This window comes from Vombatus ursinus, unplaced genomic scaffold (genome assembly GCF_900497805.2).
Source record: "Vombatus ursinus unplaced genomic scaffold, bare-nosed wombat genome assembly UNPS02014784.1, whole genome shotgun sequence".
In the NCBI taxonomy this organism is placed as follows: Eukaryota; Metazoa; Chordata; class Mammalia; order Diprotodontia; family Vombatidae; genus Vombatus; species Vombatus ursinus.
Genome location: NW_020954562.1, coordinates 18,547,515 through 18,568,023, shown reverse-complemented (window position 1 = coordinate 18,568,023; position 20,509 = coordinate 18,547,515). Strand labels below are relative to the sequence as shown.

General features: G+C 34.6%; 1 protein-coding gene across 1 annotated transcript in view; it reads left to right on the top strand.

Annotated features, from left to right (window-relative positions):
- Positions 1-20,509, top strand: part of PDGFC (platelet derived growth factor C) — a 245,473-nt gene that overhangs the window by 153,101 nt on the left and 71,863 nt on the right. Inside the window, exon 3 of the mRNA XM_027866792.1 lies at positions 17,995-18,175. Coding sequence (XP_027722593.1) covers positions 17,995-18,175 — 181 coding nt within the window. The remainder of the gene's footprint in view (positions 1-17,994; positions 18,176-20,509) is intronic.

The following is a 20,509-nucleotide window of genomic DNA, read 5'->3' as shown; positions in this document are numbered from 1 at the left end:
CTGTATCCCAGAGATTTTTTTTCTTAGCTGTTCCAACTGTCAAATACACTGCAACAATATGAACCACTCCATTAAATTCTTCCTCTAATGCCTCAATATGATATGGAGATGATACTGTATCCTAAAAAAAAAAAAATCCCCCATATTGCAGGAGACCATCATCCCTTGTGGCTAAAAAAGCCTGAATTCAATGTTCCAATTTCAGCCCTGTCACTCTGTGACCTTGGACAAGTCACTTAACTTGTGTGAGCCTCATATTCCTTATAAAATGGGGAGAGAGAGCTGAGCTAGCTAACCTTTGAAGTGTCTTCTCATAGTAAATTTATGAGTCCATGTTAGTGTGTCTGTTGCTTATTGACTGTCCTGGTTAAGATGAAAATTTTTTTTTTAGCCACAACAACTCTTGAGGGATTGTCATCTGGTTTTATGAAGGGAACTCCAGTGTAGATAAAGCCAAAGATCTTTTAAAGGGTTAAGTTAAAAATATCAAATAGTCTTTGACTATTAACAGTAAAATGGTCAGGACTTTCTATCATATTAGTAATAGATGTTAGATGTAAATTTTATAGGCCTCTCAGCATAAAAAATAGAGAGATAGAGGGATAGATGGATAAAACAATGTTCTTCTTGGACAAAAGTGTAAAGATTTAACTGAATGCTACAGATACTGTTGGTCATATTATTATTTTCGCTCTACTGATATTTTGATGATTCTGATAAAGGAAGAGTATCTGTCTTATTAAATGTATTTTAGCAAATACCATGCTACTCAGAAGAGAAAAATATGTTTCTCATACCTATGAAATAGATGTCTAAACAAGCTTTAACTTTTCTGATGCCTATTACCCAGTCTGTGGTCAGAAAGATTAATGAATTTGGCATCACCAGAGACAAGGATTATAATTCCGCTTTTAATACTACTTAGTTAACAATGGAAAAGGCATTTAGTTTTTCAGAGCCTCAGTTCCCTTATCTCTTAAGTGGGATAGCAATAACTGTATTTCATATATCATATGTTATAAGGATTAATGTTGTGTGATTATGCTTCATAAACCCTTGAAAACTTTAAAAAATACTCTGTATATATCATTTTTGTTATCAACTATTGAACATTCAATGCTTTAGAAATTCAGCAATGTCGTAAAGAAGAAAAAAAACTTTGCACATACATGTATATGCATATGTTCATATATATATACTTACATATATATTGGCACACAGGGTGTCCCAGAAGTCTTAGTGAAGTTTTAAGCCTTAACATAATGTATAATATAACTTTAGTGTTTGTGCAACTAACAATAGATCAGTTTTGTATTTTTCAGTGTTAAATCCTATGTTTGTATTCGTGTCATTGATGATCAAATACACTCTCTTGGAAAACATTAGTCATTATTTGATGATGAGAAGTACGTTCCTGTCCTGTGACAAGAATATTATTCCAGGAATTGCTGCAAGAAAATTTGATGTTTTTTTTTGTTTGTCATCTGGCTACATATGCTGTCTTTCAGGTTCAGAAATCATGTCAGTCTAAACCATCAAAGTAGCCTATGATATTCATGCCCCAAAGTTGTCAGGTGCAATGGGAAGTCATCTGTTTTTTTTTACAGAGAAGTCCTGGAAATACAGTCTCTGTAATAATCAATAAAATTATATCCATATTGTTACTTAAAAATTAAAAAAAGGGAGAGAAAAGGAAGACCATTGCAAGATCCTTACAGTAGTTACTAGCAGGACCAGCACCTCTGATGTAAGCACTGCTGAGTTCTTTTCAGGGATGTTTTCTACCTTTGGTGTACAACCTGTCACCCAACTCTTATCCGTTGCTCCAAGAAGCTGTTAGCATGTGCAGTGTCCACACCCCAGTAAAACCTCCTTTACACTTGGGCTAAATCAGGTTGAGGGTAATCACCAGGCCTCAGACCCATCAATAAGTTAGGGGATTGTTTACCCCAAGCATGTGAAGATTTCTCCTGGCAGAATGGACAGTTCAGAACAATTTGTTCCAACTGCCATAAAGGCATCTGAAGCAGGTGCTGTGGAGCACTTAGAGCTTGGTCAGACATTGAAGATGCCAAAGTCATCCACTGAATCCTGGACAATTGCCAGTCATCTTGTCTTTTGTCTTACCATTGGACTTTAGTGACTCTAACAGAAATAGTGAGGCTGATGACTTTGTGCAACTCTGCCTCACTTAAATTTCTTAAGTCAGGATATTATCCCATGATGTCATCAGTCAAAATGAGGAGCAAACAACAGCAAAAGCAGCAACAATAACAAGGATACTTCAACTGTCAGCTCAGAAATATGGAACAAATCCGGTAAAAGCTATTGAATTTTATTATATTGAGTGAATGATACAAGTGTCAATACATATACATATGTGTATGTGTACATTTTTATATTTTATGTTTATTCAGATTTGGATAATTGCATGACTGTAAATGTGGTATCTGACCTTGATATTTTATTTGCAGGTAACATGATGGCTAAAAAATAAATTGGGACAACAGCAATTTGTTATTGCATCTTAATTTTGTCCACAGGTTTAAAACAAGATAGTGTTTTCATATAAAGTTTTGACTGTCCTTTCAAGATAGCATTTTCATATAATTCTCTGCAGTGAGGGAAGTCTGCTGCTTTCTATTGGAAGCATTTTTCTTGTTTGTTCTTTTAAATTGTTGAGTCATTGCCCTCAAGTGGAAGAGAGACTGATGTAGCTCAGATAAGTAGCAGCCACCCACCATTCTTAAACAATTTTGCACACTTAATTTTATTTTCTAGTAAGTGATAAGTAAATGACAATTGTTTGTAGGCAGAGAAATTGAGCAGAGGAAGGTTAAGTTGCTAGATTTACAATTTATGAAGGTCTGAGTAGCAAACATGAGATAAACTCACTGAACCATATTTCTTCTCCTTTTTCTCAAGGAGAGAGATCTTTAAGAATCAAGTTTGGAGAAAGAAGGAAATAGAAACGGTGCCGAACTTTCAGCTGTAATAAGACCTGCATTTTCTGGTAGCAGAGGAACCTATTAAAGAGTATAGCATGAGCATTGGAAGCCAAAACACCTTAAAGAGCTAGGATTAACAGGGTGAGGAAAGAAAGAAATGCAAAGTGAGAGAAGAATTTTAAAAGGAAAAAGAGGAAAATAAAATAAAACTAATGCCAAAAACCCTGCCTTGGGGATGCTGCCCTAGAAGATACACTCATCCAAAGAGGCACTATTCCAGTTCTTTTTTTTTTTCCTTTTTCTTTCTAATACCATAAAATGTGAGGTAATTGCCTTAGCAAGGTTTATTACAGTGACCAAATCAGCCAACAATTTCAAATGTTGCCTTTAAATGAGTTGGTTTTCTCATTTTATTCCATGAAAAAAAATAATGAACTTTTTTGTAACAAATTCCAAAACGTTGTTCTGTAGAAATTATAATCCCACAAATCTTCAGGTCAGTCTTATTTTTTTTTCAGTGAAAATAGAAATAATGGATGGCCCTAGATTTAAAGTTAATTCATTATTATAAACATATTCAAATCATTGTACAGAGTAACTTGTTTTTTCAAACCTTTTCTCTGAACAGCGAAGGTGCAAAGTCACAGGTTCCTTGAGTTTTCCTTGATAGTATTTAAAATATGTTTCTTGATGAGAAGACGTAATAGCTTTGGGGAGGGGGACAAACTAAATTTTGCTCTCAGTGAGTGCGCATGAAATTGTTTTTTGTTTGTTGGTTTGTTTAATATTCACTAGCACTTTGGAACACTTTTCATTACATTATACTTCCCACCACCTCAGTTCTTGGTAGAACTTAAAATCTGAGAGGAAAGGTTTTGGATCTTGAATTCGAATTATAATTTTATTTCCCAGGTTCTGTGGCTTGTATGATTTACTCATGTTTTCTTATTGTTTTAAAGATGGATTGAAACCCAATAAATGCCTTTTGAATGAATTTCTGCTTACTTTTTAGAGTATATAAATTTAAATTTAGTTGAAATTCTTTTTGAATTATACTATATTCCCTATTATAGTCCAGCCCAGCAGAAAAAAAATTCTAATGACTAATCAGTTATTCAGAATCCTCTACCTACTGTTTGCTGAACAGAGTTCCTAGGTGATGAGGGCACAAAGACAAAAGAGAAACAGTCCCATTGTTCAAGGAACTTACATTCTAACAGGGAAGAAAAGGTGAGTGTGCATGGGCAAGTGCGCATGTGTGCGTGTGTGTGTGTGTGTGTGTTTGTGTATGTGTTAGTGTAAGAGTGGGGTGGATTGAATCAGTCACCTCACTCCATATAAAATAACTACCTTAATGAGGCAAGAGCACTTCTTCATCAGTCAATAAATGAAAAGCATTAAACTAGATGTAAAAATCCCTAATATATTTGGAAAGGAAGGAAAGCCATTGAATGAAAAGAAATCATATCATACATGAAGTTTATTAGGATTCACTGAAAAAACTTAGTAATATCCTGTGAGTCTTGAATAATGGCAATCCAAATGAGAATTCTGGCATTTTAATGGCTCCCACGCCTAGAGGAGAGAGCAGTTCTATTCACCCTGAGAGTGAATCCCATTGGGAAGGAACCAGCAAGAAGGAAGTAGGAAAAGAGTATCTATCTGTCTTTTCCTTCTTCCTTAACCAGAGGATAAATAACTGTACACTTCAACAACTCAGACATTTCATATATTTCATTGGTCTTAACACTATCCATGAATACCCGGAATAATAATTCCTGGCATATCTTATGTGAAAGGTAACATTTAATCGAAATTTTCAGAGAAATTAGGATTTCAAAAAGGAAGAGATAAGGAAGGAGTACCTTCTGCACATAGGCAACAGCTAGGGCCAAGGCCAGGGAAAGGTAAACTAGGGCCAGGTTTCAAAGAGCTTTATGTATCAAACAAAGGGTTTTATATTTGATCTAGAGATAAGAAGAAATTATTTTCTAAGTTTCATTGAGATGGAGTCACACATTCAGACCTGCACTTAGGAAAATCACTTTGGTAGTAGTGTGGAAGATTCATTGGATTCTCAAGAGACAAGACAGGAACACCAATTAGGAGACTGTTGCAATATTCTTCATGAGAATTACTGAGGGCCCAAATAAAGAAGAAAGTGATGGTTGCTGTATGAGTAGAGAAATGGAATATATATGAGTATTGTTATGGAGATAGAAATGGTAAGTTGAGGAGCCGTAGGTGAATCCAAGGTAATAGACCTGGGTGAATAGAAAGGTGGTGGTACCCTTGATATTGACAATGGCAATGAAGTACAAAAAAGTATAAATGACTTTTTTGAGCATTTTTGAGTGGAGAGAAGGAATGCTACTGTGTTCTGTTTTGGGCATATGTAGTTTGATATGGGTTGCCTAAGGGGAAAGATCCAGTTGAAGATGTGGGACAAGAGCTCTGGAGAGAGACTTAGGCTCAGATATACATACATACATACATACATACATACATACATACATACATACATACACACTTACATACATATATAAATATCTTTGTAAAGATAATAATTGAATCTATGGGAGTTGATTAGATCATCAAATGAGAGAAAAGAGAAGAGAACTGAGGGCATAGCTTTTTGATATATGTACAATTAGTGGACATGACATAAATTTTAATCCAGGAAAGAAATCTGAGAAAGAAGGGTCAGATAGGTGGGAGGAGAAACAAGAAGGAAAAATGCCATGTAAATTCAGAGCGGAAACAATATATATAGAAAGGAGAGATAATGAAGCTTGAAGATTGAAAAAAATATCATTAGATATGTCAGTTAAGGGAAAATTTGGTAACTTGGTAATTTGGAAGTTTCAGTCAAATGACAAGGTAGGAAGTAAAATTACAGCAGGTTGAGATGAAAGTGACAGCAGAAAAAGCCGAGGCGAGTACATACAACTTTTTTAAGGACTTTAGACCATACATCAACACAATAAATAATAGGTCAAGCAAGGGAGTAAACTCAGGGAAATACTATAAGATTTTTATTGGTTGGATTTAGTTTATCAATGTGTTATATGTCACATTCACATTAGGCTAAATTTTCACAAGATAATCCTACTAGGTCAGGGACTCTGAATAATCTTTTGTGTCGTGTTCTCCCCTGGCAGCCTGGTAAAACTTGTGGACCCCTTCTCAAAATAGTGTTTTTAAATAATTTGAAGGACATGATAAATTTTAGTTGGAGGTTAGTAAAAGTAAGTTTGTATCTTTTTTCCCATCCAAGTTCATGGACTTCTTGAAATTTATTTACAGAAGAACCCCTGAAGTGTAGGTTAAATTATTAGCAAGTTCAATGAGCCCTAGCATACCTAAGGGAATGGGATGCTTGTCTTGTGATAAGGACCATTCTTGGAGCACATGGATGGGATTCCTACATCAGTCTGTCATCATGACAGAAGGAGGAATTTTAAAGAGATTGGTGAAGGGAGGACGTCTTTTATATCTCTGAATTACAAGTGGAACAGAAAGACCCAACCCCCTCATTTCCCCTTTACCTCAGTCAGACATCTTCAGTCTAAGCCTGGCACATAATAGGCAGATTATAGAAAAAAAACAAGCAAAAAAAAAAACCATGCTTGTATTAACTGATGGTTGTAGGAATTTAAAATGTAATTTTCTTTCCGATAGAACTTTGAAATCCCATCTTTTTCTAGCATTTTTTTCTTTATTCTTTTTGCTAAAATTCTTGTAACTGTATCTTTGAGGTTATTGAGTTACATGAATGTTAAACTATGAAGAACTATGTTTTCTGGGAATAACAGTGATTTATGGGCCTTTTGCAAAAACAAAGCAAAAGTTTCTGTATAATATTATGGTGGGAATATTCCAATATAGTTTTCTGTGCATCTATTAAGTAATATTCTAATAGCCACACAGATAAAAGAAATTCTGGTTTGATTTTTAATCCTTGAGGTCATTTTAATATTTCAGTCTTTGTTAGCTCTTTGACTCTTTAAAATAATGGCCAATTCATCTTCTGCCATTAAAATACCTTGCTGATATGCTCTGGAAATGTTACCATAGGCACAGTACCCTTTCAAAAGTCACTAATGACCTCTTGAGCATTAAATCCAAAGACCCTTTCTCAGGCTTGAACATTCCTGACCTCTTTTTGACAGTATATGCTTTCCTGGATACTCACCCCTTATTATTATTTTCATAGAGTATTCTTAATAGGACTTCTTGTCTCCAGTCTTTGTCTTCCAAAACCCATTCTTCTCACCATCAATAGACTAATTTTCTTTATACATCCATTTAGTCATATTACTTCACTGCTTAAAAGTCTTCAGTGTCTCCATATAGCTCTTTTCTTGAAGTTCAAACTCTTTAACTAGGCATTTAAAGCTTTTCCCAATCAGGCAGATTCGAATATTATATATTCTTTTGCTTTGTGAACTTTAATCTATACTTATTGAATTTAGTTAATCAATCCATTATGATTTGTTATGCACTTACTAAGTGCCAAACACTATGCTAAGTGCTAGTCATTCACAGGAAAAGTAAAATAGTCCCTACCCTCAATGAGCTTATATTTTGAGGGGAGCAACACGTACCTATATATACACGCATATACACAAACACATACACATACATGCATTTGCTATACACACAACATGTATGCATATATGGTAAAATTAACTACAAGGTAGTTTGAAAGAAAGAATACTAGCTTTTGGGGGGATCAGGAAAAGTTTCAGCTAGAAGGAGATTGCATGAAGCTACATCCTGAAGGAAGACAAGACTTTTAAAGACAGAGATGCTATTGGAAAGTATATATAAAAATTACTAGTAGTTATTCTAACTAGCAATTCTAACATTGTTAGAGGACTCAATTAAAATTATAAACCAGATTTCTTTTGTGATTAAGACAAGAGAAAATCTCTTTGCATTTGTAAAACAAGTGAACTAACAAAAAGAAGCATTTTAATGGACTGCAAAAAATGCCTCTTCTGTAAAGGTCTTTAGTTAGCTAAAAAAGAGTTGTGGATTAGTGGAAAGAACAGTAAAATAGTATTCAAGATACTTAGGTTCTAGCCCCTTGTTTCAAGTGAATTATGTTCTCAGAGGTACCATTTCTTTGTGTTGCAAATGAAAAGTTTTTTATAATTTATTTATTTTATTTTTATTTTATGAAATAAGCATTTCCATAATATGGTAGAATAAAAAAGATTATTAAAAAGGTTGGGCTATAGAGTCTTGAAAGTTCCTTTGATTTTTATTATTCTAGAATTCTGAGCATGTTTTTCAAGACAAAGCAGAAATTGCCTAAATAAGTTTTGGTTACGGTCAATTAGCAATGTTGTTGAAATAGATGATTAAGTAAGAGAAACTCTGAAGTACTTAAAGTTTTCAGTATTATTATTTGATTGGGGCATAAATCTTACAAATAGACCTAATGTCCCAGCCAGCAAGTTGATATAAAGGCTCTATTGGGTTTCTAGAAAGCCACAGCAGTTGAAATGTTTTGGAGAGATGCTGGGATAAAGATAATGAGGGCCACTTTGTTCCCTCAACTCTTATCTGGGTGCTTCTTTCACAGCTGTAATCCAGAAATGCCTCTTATCCCACTTTACTCATCAATCCTGTATCTCTGAAACTGTAAGAGGAAATAAGGAACTGGCATACCAGAGGATACCTAGAAATACAAGTGAATTTGTATTCTATTAGGGAGGCAACATGTAAAAAATTAAGTATATGCAGAATAAATATAAAGATAGTAAAAACAAATACAAAATAGTTAACCTCAGTTAATTTGAGAGGAGTGTGAGTACTAGCTGATGGCAGAATCAGCAAAGACTTCATGTAGAAAACGGTTCTTGATCTTCATTTTTAAAGAATTAGTAAAGATCACTCCATATAAAAACTCCCAGGGATTAAGTTGTCAAACTTTTAAAAATAAAATATTTAATAAATATTTATTAAATATCATTAAATCATCAATATTATTAAATAGTATTGATTATTAAAATATTTAATAAGTATTCAATAAAACATTATTGAATTACTAAATAGTATTATTTATTGAAATATTTAATAAATATTTAATAAAATATTTAAATATTTTAAAAATGAAATTTGTTGGGATCCGTGTCTGAGGCATTCAGTATAGAGTGGATTTTTCACTGAGCACTTATTTCACCTTGAGGTTCTTCTCGAAACAGATGTTTATCATAAGAGAACAGAAGCCTCCAATTAGAATGTCTTCAATTTTAGTCTCTCAGAACATTCTTATAGCTCAGTTGTTGGTACCTAAGCAGTTAGTCTAGCATAGTAATGGTCATGAGAGTTTATAATTTAATTTTTCCACTTAGTTCATTTGCTAATGAACAATTAATTACCTGTTAGATAGTAAATCCCTCACTGCATGTTTATTAAGTACCTATAGGCTGTACCAGGCATATATCTGATTTATATATTAGTGAATAAACTCTTTAAAAATAACATATAATACAGAATATAACAAAACTGGAAATGAATCATAGAGAAGGGAACCTACACTGGGGAAACCAATTGGGAAGCTATGAATTTACTGGGGAATAAAACTCACTGCTAATTTTGAATCAAGTTTACTGATGTCATTTTTCCTTTTTGTGCAAAGGAACAAGAAGTCAGAATAAAAGCTTATAGATCCAATTAGGTAACTTCGTTGGCCTAGTCATAGTAGTTGTTCAGCCATGTCCAACTCTTCATGACCCTGTGGACCATACTACCCATGGGATTTTCTTGGCAAAGATGCTGAAGTGGTTTGCCATTTCCTTCTCCAGTGGATTAAGGCAAACAGAGCATAAGTGACTTGCCCAGGGTCACACAGTTCATAGGTATCTGAGGTCAGATTTTAACTCAGGTCTTCCTGACTACAGTCCCAATACTCTATCTCCTTAGCCACCTAGCTGACTTCATTCATAATAAATTAAATAACTGTTCTTACAAGCATTACCAAGTTGTTAGAATAAACAAAAAGAATTAAGCTTAGTATAAGGCTCTAATATTATTTGATGAAACTTCCTTTAGCTACTTGCTAGTAGAACAAATATCTATTTGGAAAACAGTAAGATAAACAAATTAGAAGTTAGATGTTCACCTAGTAAAGAGTCAACAGTTATGGCTTATACACCAACCTCATCCTTCTCCACCTTCTCACTTTGGTGAACTTGGGACCCATTTTTTATATTCTTATTTTTCCCCTGTGCTGGGTCAGAATTAATTCAGACCAATCTGGTGATTCAAGTTCAGGATTAAACACAATGAAATATTCTTGGGCTTGGAAATATTGAAGGAAGAGAAGTGTACTCAACCATCAAGAGGATCAATAGGTTAACACATTGATTCTGTGGATGTGGCTCCTACTCATCTGGATCTCCAATGGTGCTACATCTTTTCAATTGAAGGAGTATGTGACTGCAAGGAAAAATGGGAACAAATTTGTGAAACCCAAAGAGCCCCAACTCTTCATAAGATAAGCTTTTTATATCTCATGCTGCCTAGAAGTACCAAGGACAGAGTTAATCTTTCTTTTGCATCCGTTAATACATGGCACATCATAGGTACATCATCCATATCTGTTCATTTTATTTGGAGAGTATTACCCCATCCATGGTCAAAAGTGATAGATGATAGGTAATTTCTTACCTTTAAAGTGCTAGGAAGAACTGAGTATTTTAGGATATGACTTTGAACCTTAGTTCCTAGTAGACATCCTCATCTTTTCAGGGTGTTCTCTGTTGCCCTTGGCTTGGTTTCCAGATAAGTGAGGGACAAGAAGCAACAGAGGTAGCTGGTATTAGCTCTGCAATGGTTTTGGGAAGGGAAGTAGTTCAGTAGTTAATAGGCACCATGTATGAGAGAAATTCTGGGAGGTACATCTGGAAATCAGAAAAAGCTCATTGTATTCATCTTGGGTAATAACTTGATTTACTAATATTGCCTTTTGTTTGTATAATGCTTAAAACATTCATACATTAATTCTTGAATATAAGCCTAAAATCTCTCCTCACCTCTTTTTTCTTCTCCTCTCCTTTTCTTTCCCTCTCCTCTCTCCCTCTCCATATCCTGACAAACCAATGAAAGTATATATGCATGAACTTTGGCAACAGCTGGCCTGGAGAGTATATTTTGGCTTATTGCTTAGCTTTATTGCCTATGTTTAATGCATTCATAAAATTCATCAAGACAGTCTTCCTCCCCACACTCCCAGAAATGGGCACATGAGCAATAGGACAATACCTGCTGAAAAATTAAGAGCCTAGTAATAGAGAATTTATAATGGAACATTTTCCCTATCTGTCTCTAATTTGAATTAAGAAATTTTAGAGTCAGAAGAAGCCTCAGTCCCTTCTAAAACATTCTAGATAAATAATCATTAACTTCTCCCTGAACACCTTCAATGGCATTTGATACTTCGTGCTATACTGAGTCAAAAGAGTTTGTCTCTAGTCTGACCTCTACCCCTTGCTACTTCTGTCACTTTAAAGGTTTAATTTCTGTGTCTGTAAAATGGGGATAATGCTTCCACTACATATCTCACAAAATTGTTGTGACCATTAACTATGATGATGTTAGTTTATGTGCTTTTCAGACTCAAGTGGTGCACAGATATAAAGCATCATCATTATCATTTAATCTACTCTATTAAGGTATTATGTACTTACCACATAATAAGATAATTTGTTATAGCTGGAAGCAGCCTTAGAAATTATTTAGACCAATTCTTTTCTTATTGCTGAGGAAATCATAGCTTGTGGAGGCTTACTTAGAAGTATACAATGTAACATAGCAAGCAATTAGAAGGACCCGAACTAGCTCTCCCATCTTTACTAAGATCCATTTATGAAAATTAGCCCACTTATAATTGATGATGCTGATGATGATGAAGAAGAAAATTATAATACTAATAATGAACATTCACATAGTTCTTTAAGGTTTACAAATCACTTTAAAGCTATCTCACAAAAATCCTGTGAAATAAATGTTGTTAGTATAATCACTTTACAAATAAGAAACACTTAGGCCAGTTCACCTTGTTATATATGGCAAAAAAAAAATAATAATAACATAGTGCCAGAGCATTAGATTTCTTATCTCTAATGTAAAAGTAGCAGAATAAACAGCTCCTTGCCTAAGCAGGAGTTATTTTGGCTGTCTTTCCTATTCAAAAGAGTCATTTTCTCAGCCTCCCAACTATTTCTATTCTACTTCACATGAGGGCAGGTAACATCATGTTTTCATTGACTTTGGGTCCCTTTAAAGAAGTTGAAATGTCCTTTGGTTTTAAAGGACTCATATCTATCTTCATGTATTTGAAGGACTGTTATATGGAAGAGAGCTAGAATTTGTTCTGCTGGCCAGAGGGCCCAACAAGGAGTTGATATTTGAGAGAAATAGATTACCACTTCATGTAACTTCTGAACAATCAGAGCTGTCCAAAAATAACACTGGCTACCCCTTTACTAAAGGTTACTAGGCAAATTGTCAATGACCACTTATGGGGAATTTTACATAGAACAGAAATGTCAAAGACACTATGGCCACATATAGCCCACAACATTCCGAGTGAAGCCTGAACCAGATTGAAATGTAATCGTAATTAAGTGTAAATTGTAAAGAAAATGTAATGTAATATTTAACAAAATAAATAAGAATACAATGAAACATAGATAAGGTTAATATGTGATTTCCTAAGTCAATATATACTTGTTACTGTTTGAGTTTGATACCACTAACTTCGAGGATTTCTGTATGGCTTTCAGTTAAATTGGTTAGTTTTGCCTTCCAACTTTAATATCCTGTGGTTCTAAATTTGGTCAGAGGCAGTTGGCCTGTTTGTAGATAAACACATCTTCCTACTCATACCACTTTTCTCTTGGGCATTGGAAGCTGTCATGGTAAAAAAAAAAAAATAGGACTATCAATTTCTGGTGCGTTTTAGAGAAAAGTGAAATTCATGAATAAACATGACCAAGGATTTGATTTAACAGCAAGCTTTTATTAACATTAAAATCATTTTTAGAGTATCCCACAACACGTGCAATGATTTATTGGCTGTCACTGTCTTATTGTTCTCAGATTTAATTGACAAACCTCAGCATGCAGCAACAATTGAGGTTTTGTATGCAGGGATCTGTAACAGCAGTCGGTTCACATGGAGGCCTGGAGTTCGGCTCTGCTACAGGGCAGCATGAACCTGATCTCCTGCACAATGAGAGTCATCTTAATTTCACTACCTTTCACAGAAGTTCAAAATCTAGTAGACTCTGTCCTCGCTAGGGCTTCTTAGAACCACATCTAAACCTGTCAGCAGGTTTTCACAGTATTGTCAGCTCAGATAACTTATGGGGATAAAACTAATTGACAGGATTTTAGTGAAACTAGAAATAGCCTATTTTGAGAGATTGGTTTATTTTTATGAGGTAGGCAGGATGCCCGCAGACTCTTGTTTTTATCGATGGTGAATTTATTTTTCTTGAATACTCCTTATGATTCTACTTAAGACCAAGAAAACTGCCCTCATTGCTTTTAAATTCCCACATGAGAACCAAAATTGTGTCTACAACACCAGACTTGTTTGTTGAACATAAAAGAACATAAATCCTCTATAGGTCCCCAGGGAGATGTTAGAGAAAGGGAGTAATCATTATAAACTACTTAGTGCTGTATGTACTGTATCATGTTGCCGTGAGAAAGTTATGTTTGATTGGCTCATAAAACAGGTTTAGTAAATCCTTTAAATAGTGATTTGGGCAATTGTGCACACTGGAATATAATACCTGAGAGTGTATTAGAAGGATTACAGAGTCTTTAGAATAGTCACCTGGGGATGTGGAGTTTTCTGGTTTTAAGGTGATAGTGTTTTCTGTTTTCACATTTGCATGTCAAGTATTGTAGGATTTTATTGCTTTCCTTTTGTGGGGTTGTGGCCTATGTAAATTTCTTTGATAATTGTTTCCCTTAGTTTGGGCCTTACTTGTTTGTTTCATACCTTTTCACCAGAAACAAGCTTCCAGGATTTGCTGCAAATTCTCACCACTGCATCATATTACAGGTTTGCAGGCGCTTACTCTAAAAGTGATTGTGAAGAATGTCTAAATCAAATTCTGAGTACAAATTTGACTCTTTACCTGTATATAGCTTCCCAGATCATGTAAGAATCAAATCTAAACAAGAAATTTCCTTTTCTTGCTTAAGGTTGAAAATCAAAGGTAAGTTATAAGGCAGGCTTTATAGATAGAAAGGTAACCCTGTAACCTGTTACATAGTTATAAACTTAAATTGAACAATTTCTGTCAATAGTTAGTTTCCTATGCCACTCTCCTGAAAAGAAAAAACTTCCTTGCCATGTTGGTTTATGAGAGTGTAAATAAGGGAGGAGGAGTCCTTCATGTTCTCACTATAAAAGGGAGAGAAAGTCTATATTACGTAGTATGCAGAATTCTTACATTCCATGTGCATCCCATTGTTTTCACCCTTGACTGTAGAAGAACATTAATGGTACAGTAGATGGATGGATTTAGGAATTAGATGGTTATCATAAGACATTGTGATTTGGAATATCATCAAGTTCATGATGAGGCAATTAGTGGCACCTGTTGAATTCAACTAAGATTTAAAATGAAAGTGCATAGTAGTCCTTTAATAAATATGTTCATATCATTTATATTTAATGAAATACAAATATATACTGGCTCTTTAAGCAGAGATAATAAATGCATGGGTCAGAACTGCACAAACATGTAACACAAGAATTTATTGCCAGCTGTCTAGTTAGAGATCTGGGAATCGTTATAAAGATTAAGTTTACCAAGGAGGGGAAAGAAAAAAATAACACAACTTTAGTAGAAAATTGTTATAAAGTAATAATTTACACATTAAACATTGCTTGACTTATTTGGAAGAATGTGTCTTTTATATCTGACTGTTAGTTACGTCAAGGGTTAGTACTGTTTGTTCCTTGGAAAAGATTTTAATCTCATGTGACATTTACAATATCAAGTTTTACTTATATGGGGAAACACCTTTTAATATTTTCTGAAGAACAATATGCATATTCTCAAGAAGAATTGGTGCTAGGTCAAAATGTTACAAGGGAAAACAGCACAGAATATAACAGCTTTTGGAGTTTATATTTTAGTTTATGGCTGTATTTCTCTCTACAACTCAAGAATTTTTTCCCCTGGGAGAAAAAAGTGTTGGTCTTCTTTTTTGTTTTTGAGGAACTTCATAAAAAAATTTTACAAAATCATGTGTGGATGCAAGTTACTAGTCATGTCTGAAATCTGGTTGTCCTTGAACTAATGAGAGCTCAGTCTCAGATTAGCCTAAATTTACCTGCCAACTTCAGAACAAATAGCAGTTTTATGAATAGCAGCCTTGTACTACTTGTAAATAATCTAGATATAAACACCACTCTTAGATAAAGGTAGCAATTGACAATGCTCATTCAAATCATTTTCAGCTCAAATATTTTTCTAACTACTTCCTCTTATCTCTTTTGTTCCACCTCCCTCCCTGAAGTCTTAAAAAAATTACTGTAGTTGGCTTCAATATTAGTGACTTTGCAATGTAATATAGTGAGTTCATTTTTCATTTGTTTATACCTCTGCTCTCCTTACCTGTAGGAACCAGGAGTTATTTTACAAATGTGCTATATTCCATATTATATAATTACATGTCTAACCTAGTGGAAATTGGAATTAGCTCAAAGCTATGATAACCAGGATTTCAACAGACAGAAAAGAATTATAACACATTTATGTGTTATATGCTTAGCAATTACTATAATTTTAGGTCAACACAGTTAAATTGGAGAGTCAAAATTCACCAGACAATTACTATGAAGCTGTCTGTGATAAGAGCACTTCTTCCCTAGGTCCCTGCCATATAGGCTAGGCTAGTTGACTTTGCTTTATTGTTCCTCTAAAAAGCAAACAAATGGTCCCCAACACTTGTTTGGTCCAAGGGTTAAAGCTTATGCTTCTTGAACTGGATTTTCAGTCACCTCAAGGCGTAAAAAAGGCCAGTGGGTAGTGCCTCGGACTTGGAAAATGTCTCACTGCCCTGGGAGTCCAGACTCATTTTCATATGAAGATAAGGGCTATACCTACCCAAACTCTTGCACTATGCTTGGTGAGTATCTTTTCCATGCTATGGCTAAGTAATCTGTAAACAGTTAGATGGGTACAAGTGTCTCATTTAGTTCCAAGTGGTTCTAAACTACCAGGCTCTCCCTTTCCCCCCATTCAATCAACAAGTATTTTATGCAATACCCACTGATAGAAAAGTACAATGCTAGATTCTGTTATTCTGTTAGGGATATAGAGAAGTATAAAACTGACCTTGTGGAGATTATAGTGTAAATGGCTTTCATGAATAGGACACTGAATTTGGTATCCAGAGTACCTAGGTTTGAATCATGGCTCTTCTTTCCTTTGGTATGATTCCCTATTCTCTCCTATTTTTTTCATCTGTGATGAAGAGTTAACCTTTCCAGTTGACAAGACCCACCCCCTACACATACCTTTGTCCCTATCCCCTCTTGTCTCCTGTAGCAAAATGCCTCCATATTCATCCCTCCCTCATCTAATCTCTAATTTCTTCCTATTTGATGACTTTGATTCTCCAGTTACTTTAGAAATGACTAGCCTTACCCCCTAAAAGAGAAAAGAAAAACTTAAAACTCTTTCTTCACCCTGTCATCCCCTTAAGCTCTCCTCTTACATCTGAACTGCCACATTTAAACTCCTAGAAAAACTATTCTACTCTCATTTCTACCACTTCTTCTTTTCTTGCTATATTTCTCTATGCATTCCCTTTTATTTTGTGCATATTTTTGTACATGCTTATTTATATACATACAAGTTATTCCCCCTGATGGAAACACACACACACAAAATTAAGCTTCTTGAAGGAGGAGACTTTCATTTTTATCTCTGTATCACAGGGACCTAGAACAGTGCCTGGTACTTAATAAAAGGCTTTCTGATTAATTTATTTTACTCACTTCTTTAAAAAAAATCACCTTGAGCAAGACACTCAAACCATTCAATGTTTGTGCCTGGTACATAGTAGGTGCTTAAAAATTTTTATTTATTAATTGATTGTTTCTCAGCTTTGTCATCTGTAAAGTGAGTGGTTGATGTTTAATGTCTATTCTAGTGCTTTTCTATTCTATTTCTATTCTATTCTAAAATTCTATTCTATTCTAGTACTCGTCTGATCATATATATATATATAATATGTATATATACTTGTATGTATGTGCATATGTGCATATGTGCATATATACATGCATATGCATACACTCACAAACAACCCTAGTAGTGAATATTAGGTAGCATGTAATTGTCAAATGAGCAAGCACAAGTAGTAAATACAGACAGATTTCAAGCAAGGGAAAGATTACTGTGGGTTACAAAGTTTAATCTGGGCCTTGAAGGATGTGTGAGTAGGATTTTGGATAGACAATGATGAGGTTCATGGTTCAGATCAGAGGAATGGTCTTTTCACTGATGGATTGTAGAGGATGGTATAATGTCATTTGGGGAAACATTGTACAGGCTAGCTTGATTGCAACAAAACATATATTTATAGGCATAATAAGAAATATGATTAGAAAGGTAGAGTAGGGTCAGATTATCAGCATCAGATGGTCACATAAAAAATAAGGGAAATACTCAAGAATTAAAGATGAGCTGAGTTCTTATAGCTTTCCTATGAGAGTAAAGTAGACAGTTGGCAAACGTCTGCTAAATTTGGTCCTTGGAAGCAGCCAAGCTTGAAAAGTCAAGAGCAAAGACTCATATTCCCCTCTCCCCCCCCAATGTAAACTCATCTTTAGTGTTTCCTTTTTTGGAATATGTAACTTAGTGTTTAACCTAGTAGAAGTTAGGATTAGATCATAGTTTTGGTAACTGGGTTTTTAACATCCAAAGATGTGAATTCATGTTGCCCAAGTCACGTAACACACATCTGTGTCAATTTTCTTTTTTTCTCTTTACAGGTATGACTTTGTAGAAATTGAGGAGCCCAGTGATGGGACTATTTTAGGGCGTTGGTGTGGCTCCAGTGCTGTGCCAGGGAAACAGATCTCCAAAGGAAATCAAATCAGGATAAGATTTGTCTCTGATGAATACTTTCCTTCTGAACCTGGGTTCTGCATCCATTATACCCTTCTTGCACCAGTAAGTAACATAATTTCAGGGCCTGTTTATTGTGGGGAAGGGCAGAGGGTAAGATTGGCTTTGAGATGGCCCTTAAGCAATTAAGGTCAATTACTTGCTTATTTCTAATGTTTTCTTTAAAGAAAATCTCATTTGGAATTTAGTTCCTGTTCTCTGCACTTAATAATTGCTATTGTGGTTTTGGTGGATAACTTGGAATGGAATAGCATGGATAGACTTAGAAATATTGGAACATAAATAAATTATTATTGTAGAAAAAATATTTTTACTACCATTTGAAAAGAATGTAGGTAGAGGTGGGAATTCTGACCCCAAAATAAAACAAAATTGAATTGTAAAAAGAATATTGAAAGACAAGGAATTCTACTGTGTATCTGATAAAATCATAACATTTCAGAGTTGGTAAGAAACAACACAGGAAAGTCAGCATTTCCTCAGGGGAAGGGGAGAATAATTGCACATTTACTTTGTAAATTTACTAACAACAACTCACATTTCTACAGTACTTTGCAGTTTGTGAACCATTTTCTTCACTCTAATCCTGTGGGATGGGTTAGTAGTGCAAGTATTATTATATGACTTTCCAAGAGGTGGAATGATGGCATACTTGCCAAAGTTCAGGCAGAAGCTAAGGGCTGGAGCCAAGACTATAGGCCAGGTCTTCTGACTTCAAATTCATTGCTGCTTGTCCATTATACCACAGCTGCCTTATAATCCTTCTGTACTGCTTTACAATTTACTTTACAATTTCTATGCTCACAGCAGCACTTTGAGTTAGGCAGTGGAAGTAGTTATTATAACTTAATAAAAGAGAAAATAATGCTCAGAGAAGTCATTTGCCTTGGTTAAGTTTACAAAACTGGTAATTGTCCCAACTCAGACTTAAATCCAGGTATAACATCAAAGTCTATAATCTCTAAACAAGTGATTTGAATTAATTTCAGTCTTGAGCCCATTTTAGGGCTATGTATATGAAAGAGAGAGAGAGAGAGAGAGAGAGACAGAGACAGAGACAGAGACAGAGACAGAGACAGAGACAGAGACAGAGACAGAGAGTGTTTAGGCGGTTTCTCTTCATTGCTTCCAATGGCTCCTTGTTCTTCTGGTACATTACTCAAAATTTACTTTGTCTTTTAAAAAATATTGAAGATAATCAATACCCCTCCACTCTGTTTTAAAATGCTAACTTTGATTTATGTTGAAAACACCATAGTAGAACAAAGCTTGCAAGGAATATATGTCTATCTGTCTGTCTTTGTACACATATATACATATATGTTATTATTCAATGAAAGGGAAGGAAAAATGACTATGGGTGTAAAACCTACAGTTCAGAGTACTTAGTATAGAAACAACAAATCAGATCAACTAATTAGTGGAATAACAGGTCAGAACACACTTGTAACAACATATCTTCCAATGTAATTTTATACACATACACATACACACACATCCAATTGGAGGATATGTTGTTATACTTGTAATAACATATACGTATATATATATATATACACACATATGTGTGTGTATGTGTGTGTGTATATGTGTGTGTATGTATATGCCATTCTTTTTTATTCATCTGCTCTATTCTTATTGTCAGCCATATAAACATAACCTCTATTCTACTTCACTCAGCATTCAAAAAAAATTAATTCTACCAAATTCCTATTTTCTTGATTTCTGTTAACTTAGATAAAAGAGTGTGGAGTAATGGTTAGATTGTAGAACTGGGACACACTATTTCATCTTCACTTTCTTTCATTCTTACAGTGTAGTGCAGGCATTGGCAAACTCTTCAAAGTGTTTTTGTTTTTCTTTTTTATTGTCTCAAGGGTAGTAGTAGATTGGGAGCTGGATTCAGAAATAGGAATTCCTGGGTTCAAGTGTTGTATCAGACACATACTGTATCTGTGTGACCCTGAGCAAGTCACTTAACCCCTGTATGCTGTAGAATAGAGGAGTATTAACACCTAAACTGACTGCCAAGTTTTGTTAGCCCAAACCAGATTAAAAAATAATTGGTAAATATTTAACATACATGAATAATTACATAATTACACAAATACATAAATAAATAAAAACCTAGATAGCATTACATTTTAAAACTAAGTCATTATGCAGCCTGCAGGGATCCTTTCATATAGATTAGTGGACCCTTGTTTTTATTTGAATTTGATACCACTCCCTGCTCTAGAGAGCCCTCTAGTATTGTATGTTATAGAGAAGGTACAAACTTGCATTAGTAGAGGGTATTTCCTCACTTAAGAATTCACTATACCAGCTTAATCATTTATCCAGTCACCATCCCTTTCTCTATTTTCTGAAGTCTTTGAA